We start from the raw sequence: 16224 nt of genomic DNA on the forward strand, positions 1-16224 counted from the left end.
TTGAAGGTCCAAATGTCAGTTTCAGTGCAGCTTCAAAGAGCTCTACATGATCCCAGATGAGGAATAAGAGTCTAAAGAAATGATCGACCATTTTGTGTATATATATATATATATATATATATAAAATGTACTGCTCTGCGATGCGCCATGCATTATGTTGAAAGGTCACGTGGCGAGAAACTTTGTCCGTCAAAATTGTCCGATATTGTTGTTTTACCTTTTTTTGTAAAGGGCATTTGGCTTAATCTTTGCATGTTCGCTTTGCAGACACTGGATCTGTACTTCTGCCTACATCACGAAAGAAAGAAAAGAAAGAAAGACATGAAAATCTTGGATGACATGGGGGTGAGTATCTTATGAACTATTAAGCAAACTAATCCTTGAAGTGTCAATTTACAGCAGATCTGAAGTCTTCAGCATAATTAGTGAGGTGAAAACAGGAACTATTGACATGAAGTATGGGTTTAACTCTGCCCGTTATCACTTTAAAAGTATTCATGAGAGTTAAATGTGGAACAATGGCCTTCATCATCATCACAGTATGCTAATGCTCTGAATCAGATGAGGGAATCGTCATTATGCTGATTGAGGACTGTTGTGTCTCTTACACCTCTAATCTCTGCCATTTTCTTCACAGGACACACATGCTTCTTCTCACTATGAGAGACGACTGGTATTTCCCATGAACACGCGTATTTATTATCGCAATGGTTTAGCATAAGTAGCCTTTAGCATCACATATATAACAGTGGAATATGACGTATCACATCATAAGGCTTGGGTGCTAGCATCAGTGACAGGTTAAGTACAGACAGTGGATTGTTCATTGTCACAAAGTCAGACACTAAACCAAGTAAAACAAAAATAAAACACTGGTGGTTCAGCAGTTTACACCTTTGGACTTCAAATTAGAATGACCCATTAACCAATATGTGCCAATCAAAATATCCTCTTGGTGCATTAGAGAGATATTATTTAGTCATCATTTTTCACATATGTAATGTTAATTGCTACTTTTGTACTGTCAATGTTTTTTTTTTTTTAACTTTGTCAATGTAATGGGTTAGTTCACCCAAAAATGAAAATTCTGTCATTAATTACTCACCCTCATGCCGTTCCACACCCGATAGACCTTCGTTTATCTTCAGAACACAAATTAAGATATTTGTGATGAAATCCGACATCTCAGTGAGGCCTCCATTGACAGAAAGATAATTAACATGTTCAAAAACACTCAGAAATCTACTAAAGACATATTTAAAACAGTTTATGTGACTACAGTGGTTCAACCTTAATGTAATGAAGTGACTAGAATACTTTTTGTGCGCCAAAAAAATCAGTCTAATTCTGATTTGAGAAAGAATACAATATTACAAGCTTCTTCTTGATTCTACAATGTCAACAGCATTTCTTCAGCATCACTCTTGACAGTAAAACTAACTTGAAATTGTTCTCGGAGCCAGTAACAAAACACACCATTTGGAGTTCAGAAGTTTTATGTATTTTTAATTAATTTATGAAATGGTTGAATATCAAACTAGGTCCAAAAAACTGCAATATGTTCCACTAGGGCAGTTAGATTTACCTGAAAAACATAAAGCACTGCTTATTTAATTTGTATCTTTGTTCTATTGTATTTATCTAAGCCTGTAATTTGTTTATTATTTTCTATACAGATGCACCACCCTACAAATTTACCCCAATCATCCTGGAATGAATAATTCTTTCCAAATAGAGCTATTCAAATTGTTGACCACCCAATTTAAAATCGTTCAAATTGACCACAACCAATCAAACTGTTTTCAATATATATCACAGATAAACAAAATATTGCCATGTTAGTTTGTTCCCAAAGTCATGCAGACCTAGTTTTGGTGTTATCAATGTTTTATCCATGCCGTATTGTGAGAAATGATAGTATTGTCTTCCAATAGAGCAGTTTAGGCTTTTAGCATATATCCTGATTAAAATAATGTGTTTCTAACAGCAAACACTCAGAATAAAGTGAGATGATCTGCTAATGATCTGAATGTCTTGTTGAATGAGTGTTGATAGTCTGAGGATCATCAATATTAACAGAGCTGCTGAAAACACTCTTTATTTCATGTCAGTAGTTCCTGTTTTCACCTCATTTATTATGCTGATGTCTTCAGATCTGCTGTAAATTGACACTTAAAGTTAATTTCATTGGTTTCAGCAGACTGAGGGGATTTGATGACTACAATATAGGCATATATTTCTGTTTATAATTTTAACTGTTTACTTTTTCTTACCGTTACGTATATATTTGGAAGAATTTACATTATTTATATTCTTTTCTGTATTTCTTGATATCTACATGTATTTTAACAAAGAAGCAGAATAATGTTAGGATTAGCAATAATATTTATTTATTTATTAGCACCAGTTACTTTACAATGAATAGAGAGACAGGCATAAATGATTAGAAGTGTCAATTATTATAAAAACAAACTCAAACTGTTATATTTTTGATTTTGGCAGATCAGCTCCTCCCACACTGGAAATCATAATCATTGAAGCTCCTCCCACAGCAATCACATCATCAGCTCCTCCCACAGCAGTTCTCCAATAAATGCTGGAATATTCCCATCAGACGAGCATCAGAGCATCAGGAGGAGCTGAAATCTGCAAAGACTGAGTTTATTAAAGAGGACAGTGAGAACATGAGTGATCCAGAACCCTGCAGAATGAAACACACTGAAGATACTGAAGAACAAAGAGGTTGGTGTTTATTCTTCATTCATTCATGATGCTGAACAACATTCATGATAGAAAGATTCAAAAGCGCTTTAGCAGATTTAGATAAAACAAAATGTAACGTATGGTCAGTAAAGGGAGGTTCAAGAAACTTTCATATTGATTGTCAAAATTAGATTAATCTAAATATTATTTTAACTGTTTTATTTCACATTTATTTTATATCTGGTTCACAATTTGCAACGTTACCAGAATTTTAGACATTTTTAATATAGTTTACAACATTGTTATTTTTAGGAGTAACCAGTTAACACCAAAATGTATGAAGTGAATGAACTTTCCAAAATGGTTGACAGGGTTGTAATTGTAACTTTAACAAAAGCTGATGTATAGTAAAACTTTGGTAACAGGGTTGATGAATGTGATCAACACTGTACAGTTTGTGTAAAAACTGAGACAATGGGTTGAGATTATTTTCTTCTCCTCCCATCATGCTTTAGAAAGAGCCCAGATGATGTCACTTCCTGAGACTCACAAATTTAAGAAATCTTGTCTACTTTCTGCTACTACATCAGGTTCACTTTTTTGTCCTTTCATTTCAGACCTGATGGAAGAGAGCGAGGAGAGTGAAGAACTGAGTGAAGTGGAGGAGAAACATCATGACAAACCTGGAGAAAAACCTTTGAGTCGCTCAAAGACTAAAAATACATTTTTAAAGAAAAGAAGAGCCAAGAAATCTACAACCTGCACTCAGTGTGGGAAGAGCTTCACAAACAAACAAAGTCTTGATGTTCACATGAGAGTTCATACTGGAGAGAAACCGTTCAAGTGTGATCAGTGTGTGAAGAGTTTCACACAAAAAGGAAATCTTAAGGAACACATGAAGATCCACACTGGAGTGAAGCCATATGTATGCAGTCAATGTGGAAACGATTTCACAAGCAAACAAAGTCTTGATGCACACATGAGAGTTCATACTGGAAAGAAACCATTCAAGTGTGATCAGTGTGGGAAGAGTTTCAGTCAATCTTCACACCTTAAAGGACACATGAGGATCCACACCGGAGAGAAGCCGTTCATGTGTGATCAGTGTGAAAAGAGATTCACATACGAACATCATCTTGATGTTCACATGAGGATCCACACCGGAGAGAGGCCACATGTATGCCATCAATGTGGGAAGAGTTTCACCCGATCAGAACACCTTAAAGGACACATGAAAATCCACACTGGAGAGAAGCCGTTCACATGTGATCAGTGTGGGAAGAGTTTCAGTCAACCATCAAACCTTAATGTTCACATGAGGATCCACACTGGAAAGAAGTCGTTCACATGTGATCAATGTGGGAAAACATTTCTTAGGGCATCAGAGCTGAAGAGACACCTGGTAGTTCATACGAAGGAGAAACCACATTCATGTTCTGTGTGTGGAAAGAGTTTTTCACTGCTGCAAAATTTACAAACACATGAGAAAATACATACTGGTGTAAAAGCTTATATGTGCTTTGAGTGTGGGAAGACTTTTACTCATGAAATCAGTTTAAAAGTGCACCAGCGAATTCACACTGGAGAAAAACCTTACAAGTGTTCACACTGTGACAAGAGATTCAATCAGTTAGCAAATCTAAAAACACATGAGGGGGTTCATACTGAAGAAAAACCTTACAAGTGTTTGTACTGCGACAAGAGATTCAGTCAGTCAGCACATCTGAAAACACATGAGATGATCCACACTGGAGAAAAACCTTACAAGTGTTCATTCTGTGACAAGAGATGCAGGCAGTTAACAGATCTGAAAAGACATGAGAGGATCCACAGCAGAGAGAAGCCGCACACGTGTGATCAGTGTGGAAAGAGTTTCTCTTTTAAAAGTCACCTGAAGATACACATGAAGATCCATGCAGTGGAGAAACCACATCACCACAGTCTGAGATCACAGTAAGTAGTTCATCTTTATGTGCTGAGAAACAAAGTCTCTTCTGTGTTAGTTGGCTCTCTGTCTCTCCTCTCCACGTATAGCTGGTGTGTGGTGAAGGCACTGGTGCGTCACATCATTTGACACTTTTTGAATTTATGTATGAAAACTCATGAAGACTCATGAAAAACAAAAATGTCTTCAAATTGCAAAGAATTACACAGAAAGCAAGAGTGCTTTTATAATCACTGAAGCTGTCGGTCAGTTCAGTATGAAAATATAGAAGAACATTAGTACAATAAATATGAGTCGAATATTTAAAATTTGTCATATCAAATTTAGGTTTTTAAAAGTAAATTTTATCTACATCTTAAAGGGGGACTCAGTAATATTTCAAATACACTGTTTGCAAGTCAGTCGGGCCGAGGCCAACAACAAACACCTAACCAGTCAGCATCAGTGATGGAAAGTTCAGTTCTTTTCCGCAAACTGGTTCTTTTGGAGAGTTTGTTTCAATAAACCGGTTAAAAAAACGGTTCACCATTCACACACAAAGTCTATCATGGGCCATGATGAAATCATAACATCAGTCACAACATCATCATAATCTGATAAGTTTCTTACAATTAAGTTTTGCATCTGAAGCATAAACACACATACACATATTCAGGCAGTGGTGTTCAAACGAGGATGTTTTACAGTTATAAAGTGAATAAATTAGTCTTCATCAGCGCAGAAACCATGATCTACTTACTAAAATAAATAAACTTTTGCTTCGCCATGTCATGTCTTTTTCTTTTCTACTTATGACAGAGGACATTAAAGAACAGTCAGAAATAACAATTCAGAAACAAAAGAACTTGCGTCTTTAATGCTCACATTCATAACACTCCTCCCCCCAAAACAGAAAATCCACTTTAGGAACATGTGTCAACAGGAAATATATCAAAAACATCCTTAAATCTGCAGTCAATTATTGAACTAAATTGAAATAAAAAACTTAAACTGTCAGATTTCGTAGTTTCACTAAAAAAAGAAGAAGAAAGAAAACAAGAAGTTTGTGTTAAACTGTATGCTTATGAGTTTATTTGAGGTGCTAAAAGTCAAGCATTTTTGCAACTTTGCTTGTGCACTTTTTCTACAGCGATTTCATCAATTAGTAGTTGAAGCCCTGGGTAATTTAAGATTGTTTTGTGTGTTGTGTTGCTGTGGCTTCAACAAAACCTGATTAATATATGTAAATATGATTTGTGTTGTGAATGATTTGGACAATCCCGAGTTACATGATCAATGTCACTGTTTTTTTTTTATGTCTGATTGCAGAGTCTGAAATATTTCCTATTCATCTCACATCATGTCTGTTGGAAATGAAACTTGTTTGTTTTTGTCAGACCTACCAGAAAGCATCTGGAAGGAGAGGACAGAGAGATCCAGTGATCCAGAACCTGCAGATGAAACATCATGATACTGAAGAACAAAGAGGTTGTGTCAATGAGTGATTTGACAAACAAACATCATCCAAAGTTCATCTTCAGGAGTTTGTGTTAATGTACCTAATGCTTTTGTGTTACTCAGTTCTCTTTTATAAAGGAAATTAGTAGTTATTGTGCATTTGATTTTCTGCTGATTCTGCTTGAATCAGGAATATTTTTAGTTCTGAAAGCCATGAAGTAGCCTATTATGATTTCTTTTTGAGCTTTTCATGTTTTTAATTTTCTCAATGGAGCTTTTAAATGCCTAATAAATCATATTTCACCACACACATGACTGTCATTGAATGAGATTGTTGTCTGTCAACATTATTAACAGTTTCACTCTTTATATCGAGTATCATATATACATTTCACAATTTGTTCTAGTCAGTTTGTTGTTCATTCACACCATGAGGCTTCATGAAGTCAGAACAATTACTATGAACTTTAAACACAGTTTTTACAAAATAAATGATCACATGATTGCATATTGTTATATATTGCAATGCTCTGCCAATTGAGCGAAACCCGAAATATGACACAGATAAAAAGGAACAATGCATTAAAATGAAAGTGTCCTGTTGTCGATAGGGGCGCAACTTTAGTAAATGCTCCTATGGGTCATATTTCAGGGAAGTGACAAACAACCTATATAGGTGTATTGGTTGGAGAACATTTTGTAAAGCCTGGTACTCTCGGAAAATCAAGAAAACTAGATTTAAACAAGACTAAACGTGTTGAGCTACACTATATTGCCAAAAGTATTGGGACACCCCTCCAAATCACTGAATTCAGGTGTTCCAATCACTTCAATGGCCACAGGTGTATAAAATCAAGCACCTAGGCATACAGACTGCTTCTACAGACATTTGTGAAAGAATGGGTCGCTCTCAGGAGCTCAGTGAATTCAAGCATGGTACCGTGATAGGTTGCCACCTGTCCATCCGTGAAATTTCCTCACTACTAAATATTCCACGATCAACTGTTAGTGGGATCATAACAAAGTGGAAGCAATTGGGAACAACAGCAACTCAGCCATGAAATGGTAGGCCACGTAAAATCACAGAGCGGGGTCAGCGCATGCTGAGGCACACAGTGCACAGAAGTCACCAACTTTCTGCAGAGTCAATAGCTACAGATCTCCAAACTTCATGTGGCCTTCAGATTAGCTCAAGAACAGCGCGTAGAGAGCTTCATGGAATGGGTTTCCATGGCCGAGCAGCTGCATCCAAGCCTTACATCACCAAGTGCAATGCAAAGCGTCAGATGCAGTGGTGTAAAGCACGCCGCCACTGGACTCCAGAGCAGTGGAGACGTGTTCTCTGGAGTGACGAATCACTTCTCTGTCTGGCAATCCGATGGACAAGTCTGGGTTTGGTGGTTGCCAGGAGAACGGTACTTGCCTGACTGCATTGTGCCAAGTGTAAAGTTTGGTGGAGGAGATTATGGTGTGGGGTTGTTTTTCAGGGCTTGGGCTTGACCCCTTAGTTCCAGTGAAAGGAACTCTTAATGCTTCAGCATACCAAGACACTTTGGACAATTTCATGCTCCCAACTTTGTGGGAACAGTTTGGGGATCCTTCCTGTTCCAACATGACTGCACACCAGTGCACAAAGCAAGGTCCATAAAGACATGGATGAACGAGTTTGGTGTGGAGGAACTTGACTGGCCTGCACAGAGTCCTGACCTAAACCTGATAGAACACCTTTGGGATGAATTAGAGCGGAGACTGTGAGCCGGGCCTTCTCACCAACATCAGTGCCTGACCTGAATGGTCAAAAATTCCCATAAACACACTCCTAAACCTTGTGGAAAGCCTTCCCAGAAGAGTTGAAGCTGTTATAGCTGTTATATAGTAGGCTAACTCCATATTAAACTCTACGAATTAAGAATGGGATGTCGTTAAAGTTCATGTGCATGTAAAGGCAGGCGTCCCAAAACTTTATTAAAGCGTCTTTGGTGTTTCTATGGTTTCTACAAAATAAAACTGGAAACCGAGGGTAACACAGATATGACACCACAGACAGGATTTACAAATAGTTGGAAACATTTGGGATATTGTAAGTACTCAAGTGAACAAAATATATAACACTGGCCTAGTGGTTTTGGATATTTTACTGCAAAAATCTTACATATTGTGCCTTTAAAAATAAACAGTAAAGTGCAGGGCTCTACTCTAGAGCACATTTCCAGATACATTTCTTATTCCTTAGACTCCAAATGTAATCTTCTAAAATGCTAAAAGTTCTACTTTTAGGGGTCAGTTTATAATGACAGAGATTTGAGTCTCAGCATGTTTTTAGGAGGTACATAGGTAAGCATGCAAAATATCAGTTTTGAGACTTGTCTTCATTTTGTTACTTTTTTTTTAACTTTAAATGTGTTGTGTGTTATGACACAAAATCAGACACTAAACCAAGTAAAACAAAAACAAAAATAAAACACTGGTGGTTCAGCAGTTTACACCTTTGGACTTATACCAATATGTGCCAATCAAAATATCCTCTTGGTGCATTAGAGGGGTATTTACTGTAATGAAAAGACAATTGTGAATGGGTAATGTGCACTTCTGTAGAACATATAGTTCAGTCAAGCTGTGAAATTAATTAAAGGTTATAGTTCACCCCAAAATAAAAATTATGTCATTCTTACATGGGAAAAATGTATTTTATCTGGCCAAAATATATTTTAAATATATGGTGTGTAAACAGTGTTGTAAACAGTGAAGTTCAATAAAATGTATTTTTGAAACTGAAAGTATATTTTGTTTCAACGTCATATACTTAAAATATATCTTAAAATGTATTTCAGGGGCAAGAAAATATATTAATATTCAAAAATGCATTTCCAATCTTACAGTCAACAGTGAAAATGTGGGTGGAAAAAAGCCTTGCGATCAAAACTATATTCCATTAAATATTAGAGGAATTTTAAACAGAAAAAAAAAAAAAAAAAACATGAATTTCCCCATATTTTCCACATTGACCACTTTTGTTCACATATGATCTTCCCAAAAAATACAGAGTGATCATGGCAGAAAAAAGTCAAATTTACCTCACCCTCACAAGTGTGTATTTTATCTACCCTGTTATTTAATTACTTTATTTATTTGTAATTTAATTTCAGTGTAATATAGCGTTTAAATGCACATCAAATATAAATAAATAATTGAATAAAATCGCTAGATGTTAATTACTGTGACGCAATTGGAAACCACTAGCAGCGCTCACGGGCTTTGAGCCGTAACGGTTGTCAGTCCACCGGGAGTTCTGAGGAAAAGGTAAGAGCTATAACTTTATTTTTAGTCATCATTTTTCACATATGTAATGTTAATTGCTACTTTAGATGGTTAGATTTAGATGTTTTGTACTGTCAAGGTTTTTTTTTTTTTTTAACCTTGTCAATGTAATGGGTTAGTTCACCAAAAAATGAAAATTCTGTCATTAATTACTCACCCTCATGTCGTTCCACACCCGCAAGTCTCCGTTTATCTTCAGAACACAAATTAAGATATTTGTGATGAAATCCTCCATTGACAGAAAGATAATTAACATTTTCAAAAACGCTCAGAAAGTTATTAAAGACATATTTAAAACAGTTCATGTGACTACAATGGTTCAACCTTAATGTAATGAAGTGACTAGAATACTTTCTGTGGGCAAAAAAAAAAAAAAACGACTTTATGACAATCTCTGAGGAGAGGATAGTGATATGAGTGTGGATCAATCTAATTCTGATTTGAGAAAGAATACAGTATTACAAGCTTCTTCTTGATTCTACAATGTCAATAGCATTTCTTCAGCATCACTCTTGACAGTAAAACCAACTTGAAATTGTTGTTCTCGGAGCCAGTAACAATACACACCCTTTAGAGTTCAGATAGAAAGTTTTATGTATTTTTAATGAATTTATGGTCCATACAACTGCAGTATGTTCCTCTAGGGCAGTTAGGTTTACATGAAAACATAAAGCACTGCTTATTTAATTTGTATCTTTGTTCTATTGTATTTATCTAAGCTTGTAATTTGTTTATTATTTTCTATACAGATGCACCACCCTGCAAAATCACCACAATCATCCTAGAATGAATAATTATTTCCAAATAGAGCTATTCAAATCGTTTTGAAATTGTTCACCACCCAATTTCAAATCGTTCAAATTGACCACATCGTAATATATATCGCAGATAAACAGAATATCACAATGTTATTTTTTCCAAAGTCATGCAGACCTAGTTTTGGTGTTATCAATGTTTTATCCATGCCATATTGTGAGAAATGACAGTATTATCTTTCAATAGAGCAGTTTAGGCTTTTAGCATATATCCTGATTAAAATAATGTGTTTCTAACAGCAAACACTCAGAATAAAGTGAGATGATCTGAATGTCTTGTTGAATGAGTGTTGATAGTCTGAGGATCATCAATATTAACAGAGCTGCTGAAAACACTCTTTATTTCATGTCAATAGTTCCTGTTTTCACCTCATTTATTATGCTGATGTCTTCAATTCAGGTGATCTTGTTTCATTTTATTTGCTCAATAGAGTGAAGAGGCCATTTGTTGTTTCACGGCCCCAACGATCTCTAACAACGTCCAGGCCTGCAACGGGGAGGGGTTGGGACTTGTTAGTGTGTGTGCGCGCGCGCGTATGTGAGTGGCCACTCAAAAGGTACAAAAGGTATTGTTTCAACTATTGGTTTTGAAACGAATATTTTGTATTGATATTATTGGTTTATTTGAGATATTAAGGAAGTGTTGATCTGTCATAATTGATTATTTGAATTGATTGCATATTTTCCTCAAAGGAAAAGAAAGACACAGGACAAGTGTATGGTTTAATTTGAAGTTTATTGAACATTTGACATTTAAACATATATTTACACATTTATTTTATTTTATTTTACTGTGTATAAATAAACCTAAAGGTTAATTTTGTTATACTTACCTATTTGTGTTGATTGAAGTCATTATACAGTGACATTTCCTAGCTGACATAGGGGGAGGATAGCATTAGTGCATAGCCGAGAGACACTTTAAGAACCCGGTGCGCTGCTCTGGTTACAATCAGGGCATAGGGGGCGCTACATTTATTTATTAGCATCAGTTACTTTACTATGAATAGAGAGACAGGCATAAATGCTTAGAAGTGTCAATTATTATAAAAACAAACTCAAACTGATATATTTTTAATTTTGGCAGATTAGCTCCACACTGGAAATCATCATCAATGAAGCTCCTCCCACAGCAATCACATCATCAGTGAAGCTCCTCCCACAGCAATCACATCATCAGTGAAGCTCCTCCCACTGCAGTTCCCCAATAAATACATGGAATAAATTACCATCAGACGAGCATCAGGAAGAGCTGAAATCTGCAAAGACTGAGTTTATTAAAGAGGACAGTGAGAACATGAGTGATCCAGAACCCTGCAGAATGAAACACACTGAAGATACTGAAGAACAAAGAGGTTGGTGTTTATTCTTCATTCATTCATGATGCTGAACAACATTCATGATAGAAAGATTCAAGATTTAGATGAGTAGAAATGTTATTTTTGCTGTTTTTATCAATAAACTGTAGACACCAAACTATCAAGTAAATGAACTTTCCAGAATAGCTGACAGGGTTGTAAGCATAACTAAAGCAAAACCTGATAAAAACCCTGATAAAGTTGTCAAACTGTTGACTTGGGCTTTATTTGCTGTCAATTACAAACCTGATTCCAAAAAAGTTGTGACACTGTACAAATTGTGAATAAAAAAGGAATGCAATAATTTACAAATCTCATAAACTTATATTTTATTCACAATAGAATATAGATAACATATCAAATGTTGAAAGTGAGACATTTTGAAATGTCATGCCAAATATTGGCTCATTTTGGATTTCATGAGAGCTACACATTCCAAAAAAGTTGGGACAGGTAGCAATAAGAGGCCGGAAAAGTTAAATGTACATATAAGGAACAGCTGGAGGACCAATTTGCAACTTATTAGGTCAATTGGCAACATGATTGAGTATAAAAAGAGCCTCTCAGAGTGGCAGTGTCTCTCAGAAGTCAAGATGGGCAGAGGATCACCAATTCCCCCAATGCTGCGACGAAAAATAGTGGAGCAATATCAGAAAGGAGTTTCTCAGAGAAAAATTGCAAAGAGTTTGAAGTTATCATCATCTACAGTGCATAATATCATCCAAAGATTCAGAGAATCTGGAACAATCTCTGTGCGTAAGGGTCAAGGCCGGAAAACCATACTGGATGCCCGTGATCTTCGGGCCCTTAGACGGCACTGCATCACATACAGGAATGCTACTGTAATGGAAATCACAACATGGGCTCAGGAATACTTCCAGAAAACATTGTCGGTGAACACAATCCACCGTGCCATTCGCCGTTGCCGGCTAAAACTCTATAGGTCAAAAAAGAAGCCATATATAAACATGATCCAGAAGCGCAGGCGTTTTCTCTGGGCCAAGGCTCATTTAAAATGGACTGTGGCAAAGTGGAAAACTGTTCTGTGGTCAGACGAATCAAAATTTGAAGTTCTTTTTGGAAAACTGGGACGCCATGTCATCCGGACTAAAGAGGACAAAGACAACCCAAGTTGTTATCAGCGCTCAGTTCAGAAGCCTGCATCTCTGATGGTATGGGGTTGCATGAGTGCGTGTGGCATGGGCAGCTTACACATATGGAAAGGCACCATCAATGCTGAAAGGTATATCCAAGTTCTAGAACAACATATGCTCCCATCCAGACGTCGTCTCTTTCAGGGAAGACCTTGCATTTTCCAACATGACAATGCCAGACCACATACTGCATCAATTACAACATCATGGCTGCGTAGAAGAAGGATCCGGGTACTGAAATGGCCAGCCTGCAGTCCAGATCTTTCACCCATAGAAAACATTTGGCGCATCATAAAGAGGAAGATGCGACAAAGAAGACCTAAGACAGTTGAGCAACTAGAAGCCTGTATTAGACAAGAATGGGACAACATTCCTATTCCTAAACTTGAGCAACTTGTCTCCTCAGTCCCCAGACGTTTGCAGACTGTTATAAAAAGAAGAGGGGATGCCACACAGTGGTAAACATGGCCTTGTCCCAACTTTTTTGAGATGTGTTGATGCCATGAAATTTAAAATCCACTTATTTTTCCCTTAAAATGATACATTTTCTCAGTTTAAACATTTGATATGTCATCTATGAAATTTGAAACTTCCACATCATTGCATTCCTTTTTTATTCACAATTTGTACAGTGTCCCAACTTTTTTGGAATCGGGTTTGTAGTAACACAGTCTGTTTATAAGCCACCAAGGCTGCGTTCAGCCCGACAAAATGTTGCAAAGCGTTTTTTTAAATGGAAACGGTGGTGTGTTGAACACCCTGTTCTGATGACGCAAGAGTTGCAACTATGGCAGCTGAGAAGGCCATTCTTTGTGTCCTTTTTGAAGATGAAGTCAGTATAAATACGTGTTTAATACTGCAAAATACGCTCAATGTTACAGTCACTGCCCTTGCTGTCCAGAATAAAATAGAACATCTCAATCGAGTGAAGGGATTTGTGGAAACTGTGGTTCCTAATTATTGTGATCCAACATTTGCCTTTATGTTTATGAAAGTTTATTAAAGTATCACTCCACAATACAATAGCAAAATATATAAGTATAGTATTTTTATGTTACATTAATCAGTGTCTTATAGCACACCTTCCTAAAGAAAAGGATATGGACCAGAAGACTAAATAACTAAATGATATTTAGACAGACTTAAAGAAGTTCCAGATCTGTACTTGTGCTCTTATTATTTAAGTTATTTTGCCATTATTGTAAATAAACATGTGCAAACAATATACTTGCTCTTGTGAATTTATTTGGATGTTAATTACATTTATGAGCTGTTTCAGCGTGGTTTAAATGCATGTTGATACTGATTGGGCAGACATTTCTGACACACCCACCAAACAAGAGAAAACGTATCTCAAACCCGTTGCACACCGTTTCCAGGAAACATGTCGTTCAACCCGGAAACCGTAGCAAAACGTTGGACGTGACCAAGAGCACGCATCTTATTGGTTGGTCAGCTTTATTCATTGCGATGAGATAATAGAACACCTCTCTGTTTAAAAAACATGACACGTTAGTTACAGTTTCTGTTTCCATAAAAACACAAAGTGTTACATGTAGAATTTGAAACCTACATTTAATGTTTTAGTCAGAGTTATCGCTCTTCGTCTGCTTGAGGTGCTGGAGCTCATTCTGTAAAGTTGAACAGAGACTCGCTCACTCTCAGGACAAGCATTTAACCAAAATACTCACATGACTTTCTAACATTTACAGATAAGGATATAACCATTAAATATAAGTTTCACAATGGGAATATCACATCAGAGTAAACAACACATGCATCTGTACGACGTCCAGGGTAAGCCGTGTTAAACTGTATGCTTTTGAGTTTATTTGAAGTGCTTAAAGTGAAGCATTTTTGCAACTTTGCTTGTGCACTTTTTCTGCAGCGATTTCATCAATTAGTTGTTGATAATTTAAGATTGTTTTGTGTGTTGTGTTGTTGTGGCTTCGACAAATATGGATGTATCATTTTTGTTTTGTGAATGATTTGGAAAATCTTGAGTTACATGATCAGTGTCACTTTTTTTTAAAATGTGTGATTAGTCTTAGAGTCTGAAATATTGATTATACATCTCAAATCTTGTATGTTGAAAATGAAACTTTCTTTGTTTTTATGCAGAACTATCAGAAAGCATCTTGGAAGGAGAGGACAGCGAGATCCTGCAGAATGAAACATCATGATACTGAAGAACAAAGAGGTTCGCTGAAGAACATGCTGATGCTCACCATATTTACTGTTTCAGGTTGAGAATGGAAAAAACAACAACCACAGCTTTACAGAACCAGCAGAAAGAGAGCAGCTGGAATAAAGAGGCGTGTAATCCTTGTATTTTTATAGATGTTTTTTCAATTTGCTGTGTTTTGATAATTTACCGTTGATTGACGTTGATGTCATCGCTAGCAATGTTTTGTCCATATTGTGAGAAATAACAGAATTGTCTTTCAATAGAGCAGTTTTTATAGGCTATACTGACTTAAATAATCTGTTTCTAACAGTTAAACACTCAGAATAAAATGAGATGATCTGCTGATGATTTTGAATGCTTGTTGAATGAGTGTTGATGCTATTTGAGTGACCCAGAAACCGATCAAGCTCAGCCATCTTGAAGGATCTCAGTTCTCAAATTGCACCACGAGGAGTGAGGAAGCTTCCCAAGGACAGGATACACACACAGGTGTATCCTATGCTGAAGCCCTGTCCCAAATGGCACCCTAAACACAGTCTTCCTACGAGTCCGCACTTTTGTGATGTAATGCCGCTTTGACTGTCGGGAAATGCTTGTACCAGTGCGGGCTCAGCAAAAGTATGCATTGAGGGCACATATCGACCACAAGGGCGTTCATGAGCACCGTTCTGAGACCTAAAATTGACAAATGGGACACTACGGTCTTGTTTAACGGACATGTGCATGTGGCAGCCATTGTTAGTCCAAAAGACGAAAAGTGCTATAAAGCGTGCCATGGGACAGGGCCTTTCTCGTCGAAAAACCTGATGCACATGTAAATTCTCCTCCCTTTTCACATCTGTCACAATGATTTAAATGTATGATTTACTGTTGCTGTTGAAATAAACTTTACATCTCACATATTATTAATATAACACGTAATTAATATTTATTATGAATGTTCCAATATTCCAATATAGAAATAACATTTCCTTAGATTCCTCCATCCTCATTTTCTTTCCTTACATCCTCCTCTCACATCCTATGGGGGTAAAGCTGAGGCGCGAGGAACGGGAACGAGGATGCACAAATAAGAAATGAGAAGCACCTCTGGTCGTGCCAAACAGTGGTGCCTCCAAGTGCCCAGTGCCCCCCTTTACTAGTACCTTACTAATACCAAAGTTGTGAACTGTATATATATATATATACAGGTGCTGGTCATATAATTAGAATATCATCAAAAAGTTCATTTTTTTATTATAAATTATTTTTAAAAATGAAACTTTCATATATTCTAGATTCCCCACATGTAAAGTAAAACATTTCA

At 36.6% G+C, this 16224-nt stretch overlaps 1 protein-coding gene across 6 annotated transcripts in view; it reads left to right on the forward strand.

Moving 5' to 3' along the window:
• Positions 1–2506: 2506 nt before the first annotated feature.
• Positions 2507–16224, forward strand: part of LOC127509938 (gastrula zinc finger protein XlCGF52.1-like) — a 316344-nt gene continuing 302626 nt past the window's right edge. For 4 of the 6 annotated variants that reach the window (XR_007929400.1, XR_007929401.1, XR_007929402.1 and 1 more), the window contains exon 1: positions 2507–2742. Coding sequence is in view for 3 of the 6 variants with exons in the window: in XM_051889325.1 (XP_051745285.1) it covers positions 2685–2742 (58 nt within the window). In the remaining 3 variants the exon portion in view is untranslated. Of the gene's footprint in view, positions 2743–3320; positions 4657–6024; positions 6385–11414; positions 11574–16224 lie in introns of those variants that run through there. The other 2 variants (XM_051889311.1, XM_051889326.1) reach the window with 2 other exon arrangements.

This window comes from Ctenopharyngodon idella, chromosome 3 (genome assembly GCF_019924925.1).
Source record: "Ctenopharyngodon idella isolate HZGC_01 chromosome 3, HZGC01, whole genome shotgun sequence".
In the NCBI taxonomy this organism is placed as follows: Eukaryota; Metazoa; Chordata; class Actinopteri; order Cypriniformes; family Xenocyprididae; genus Ctenopharyngodon; species Ctenopharyngodon idella.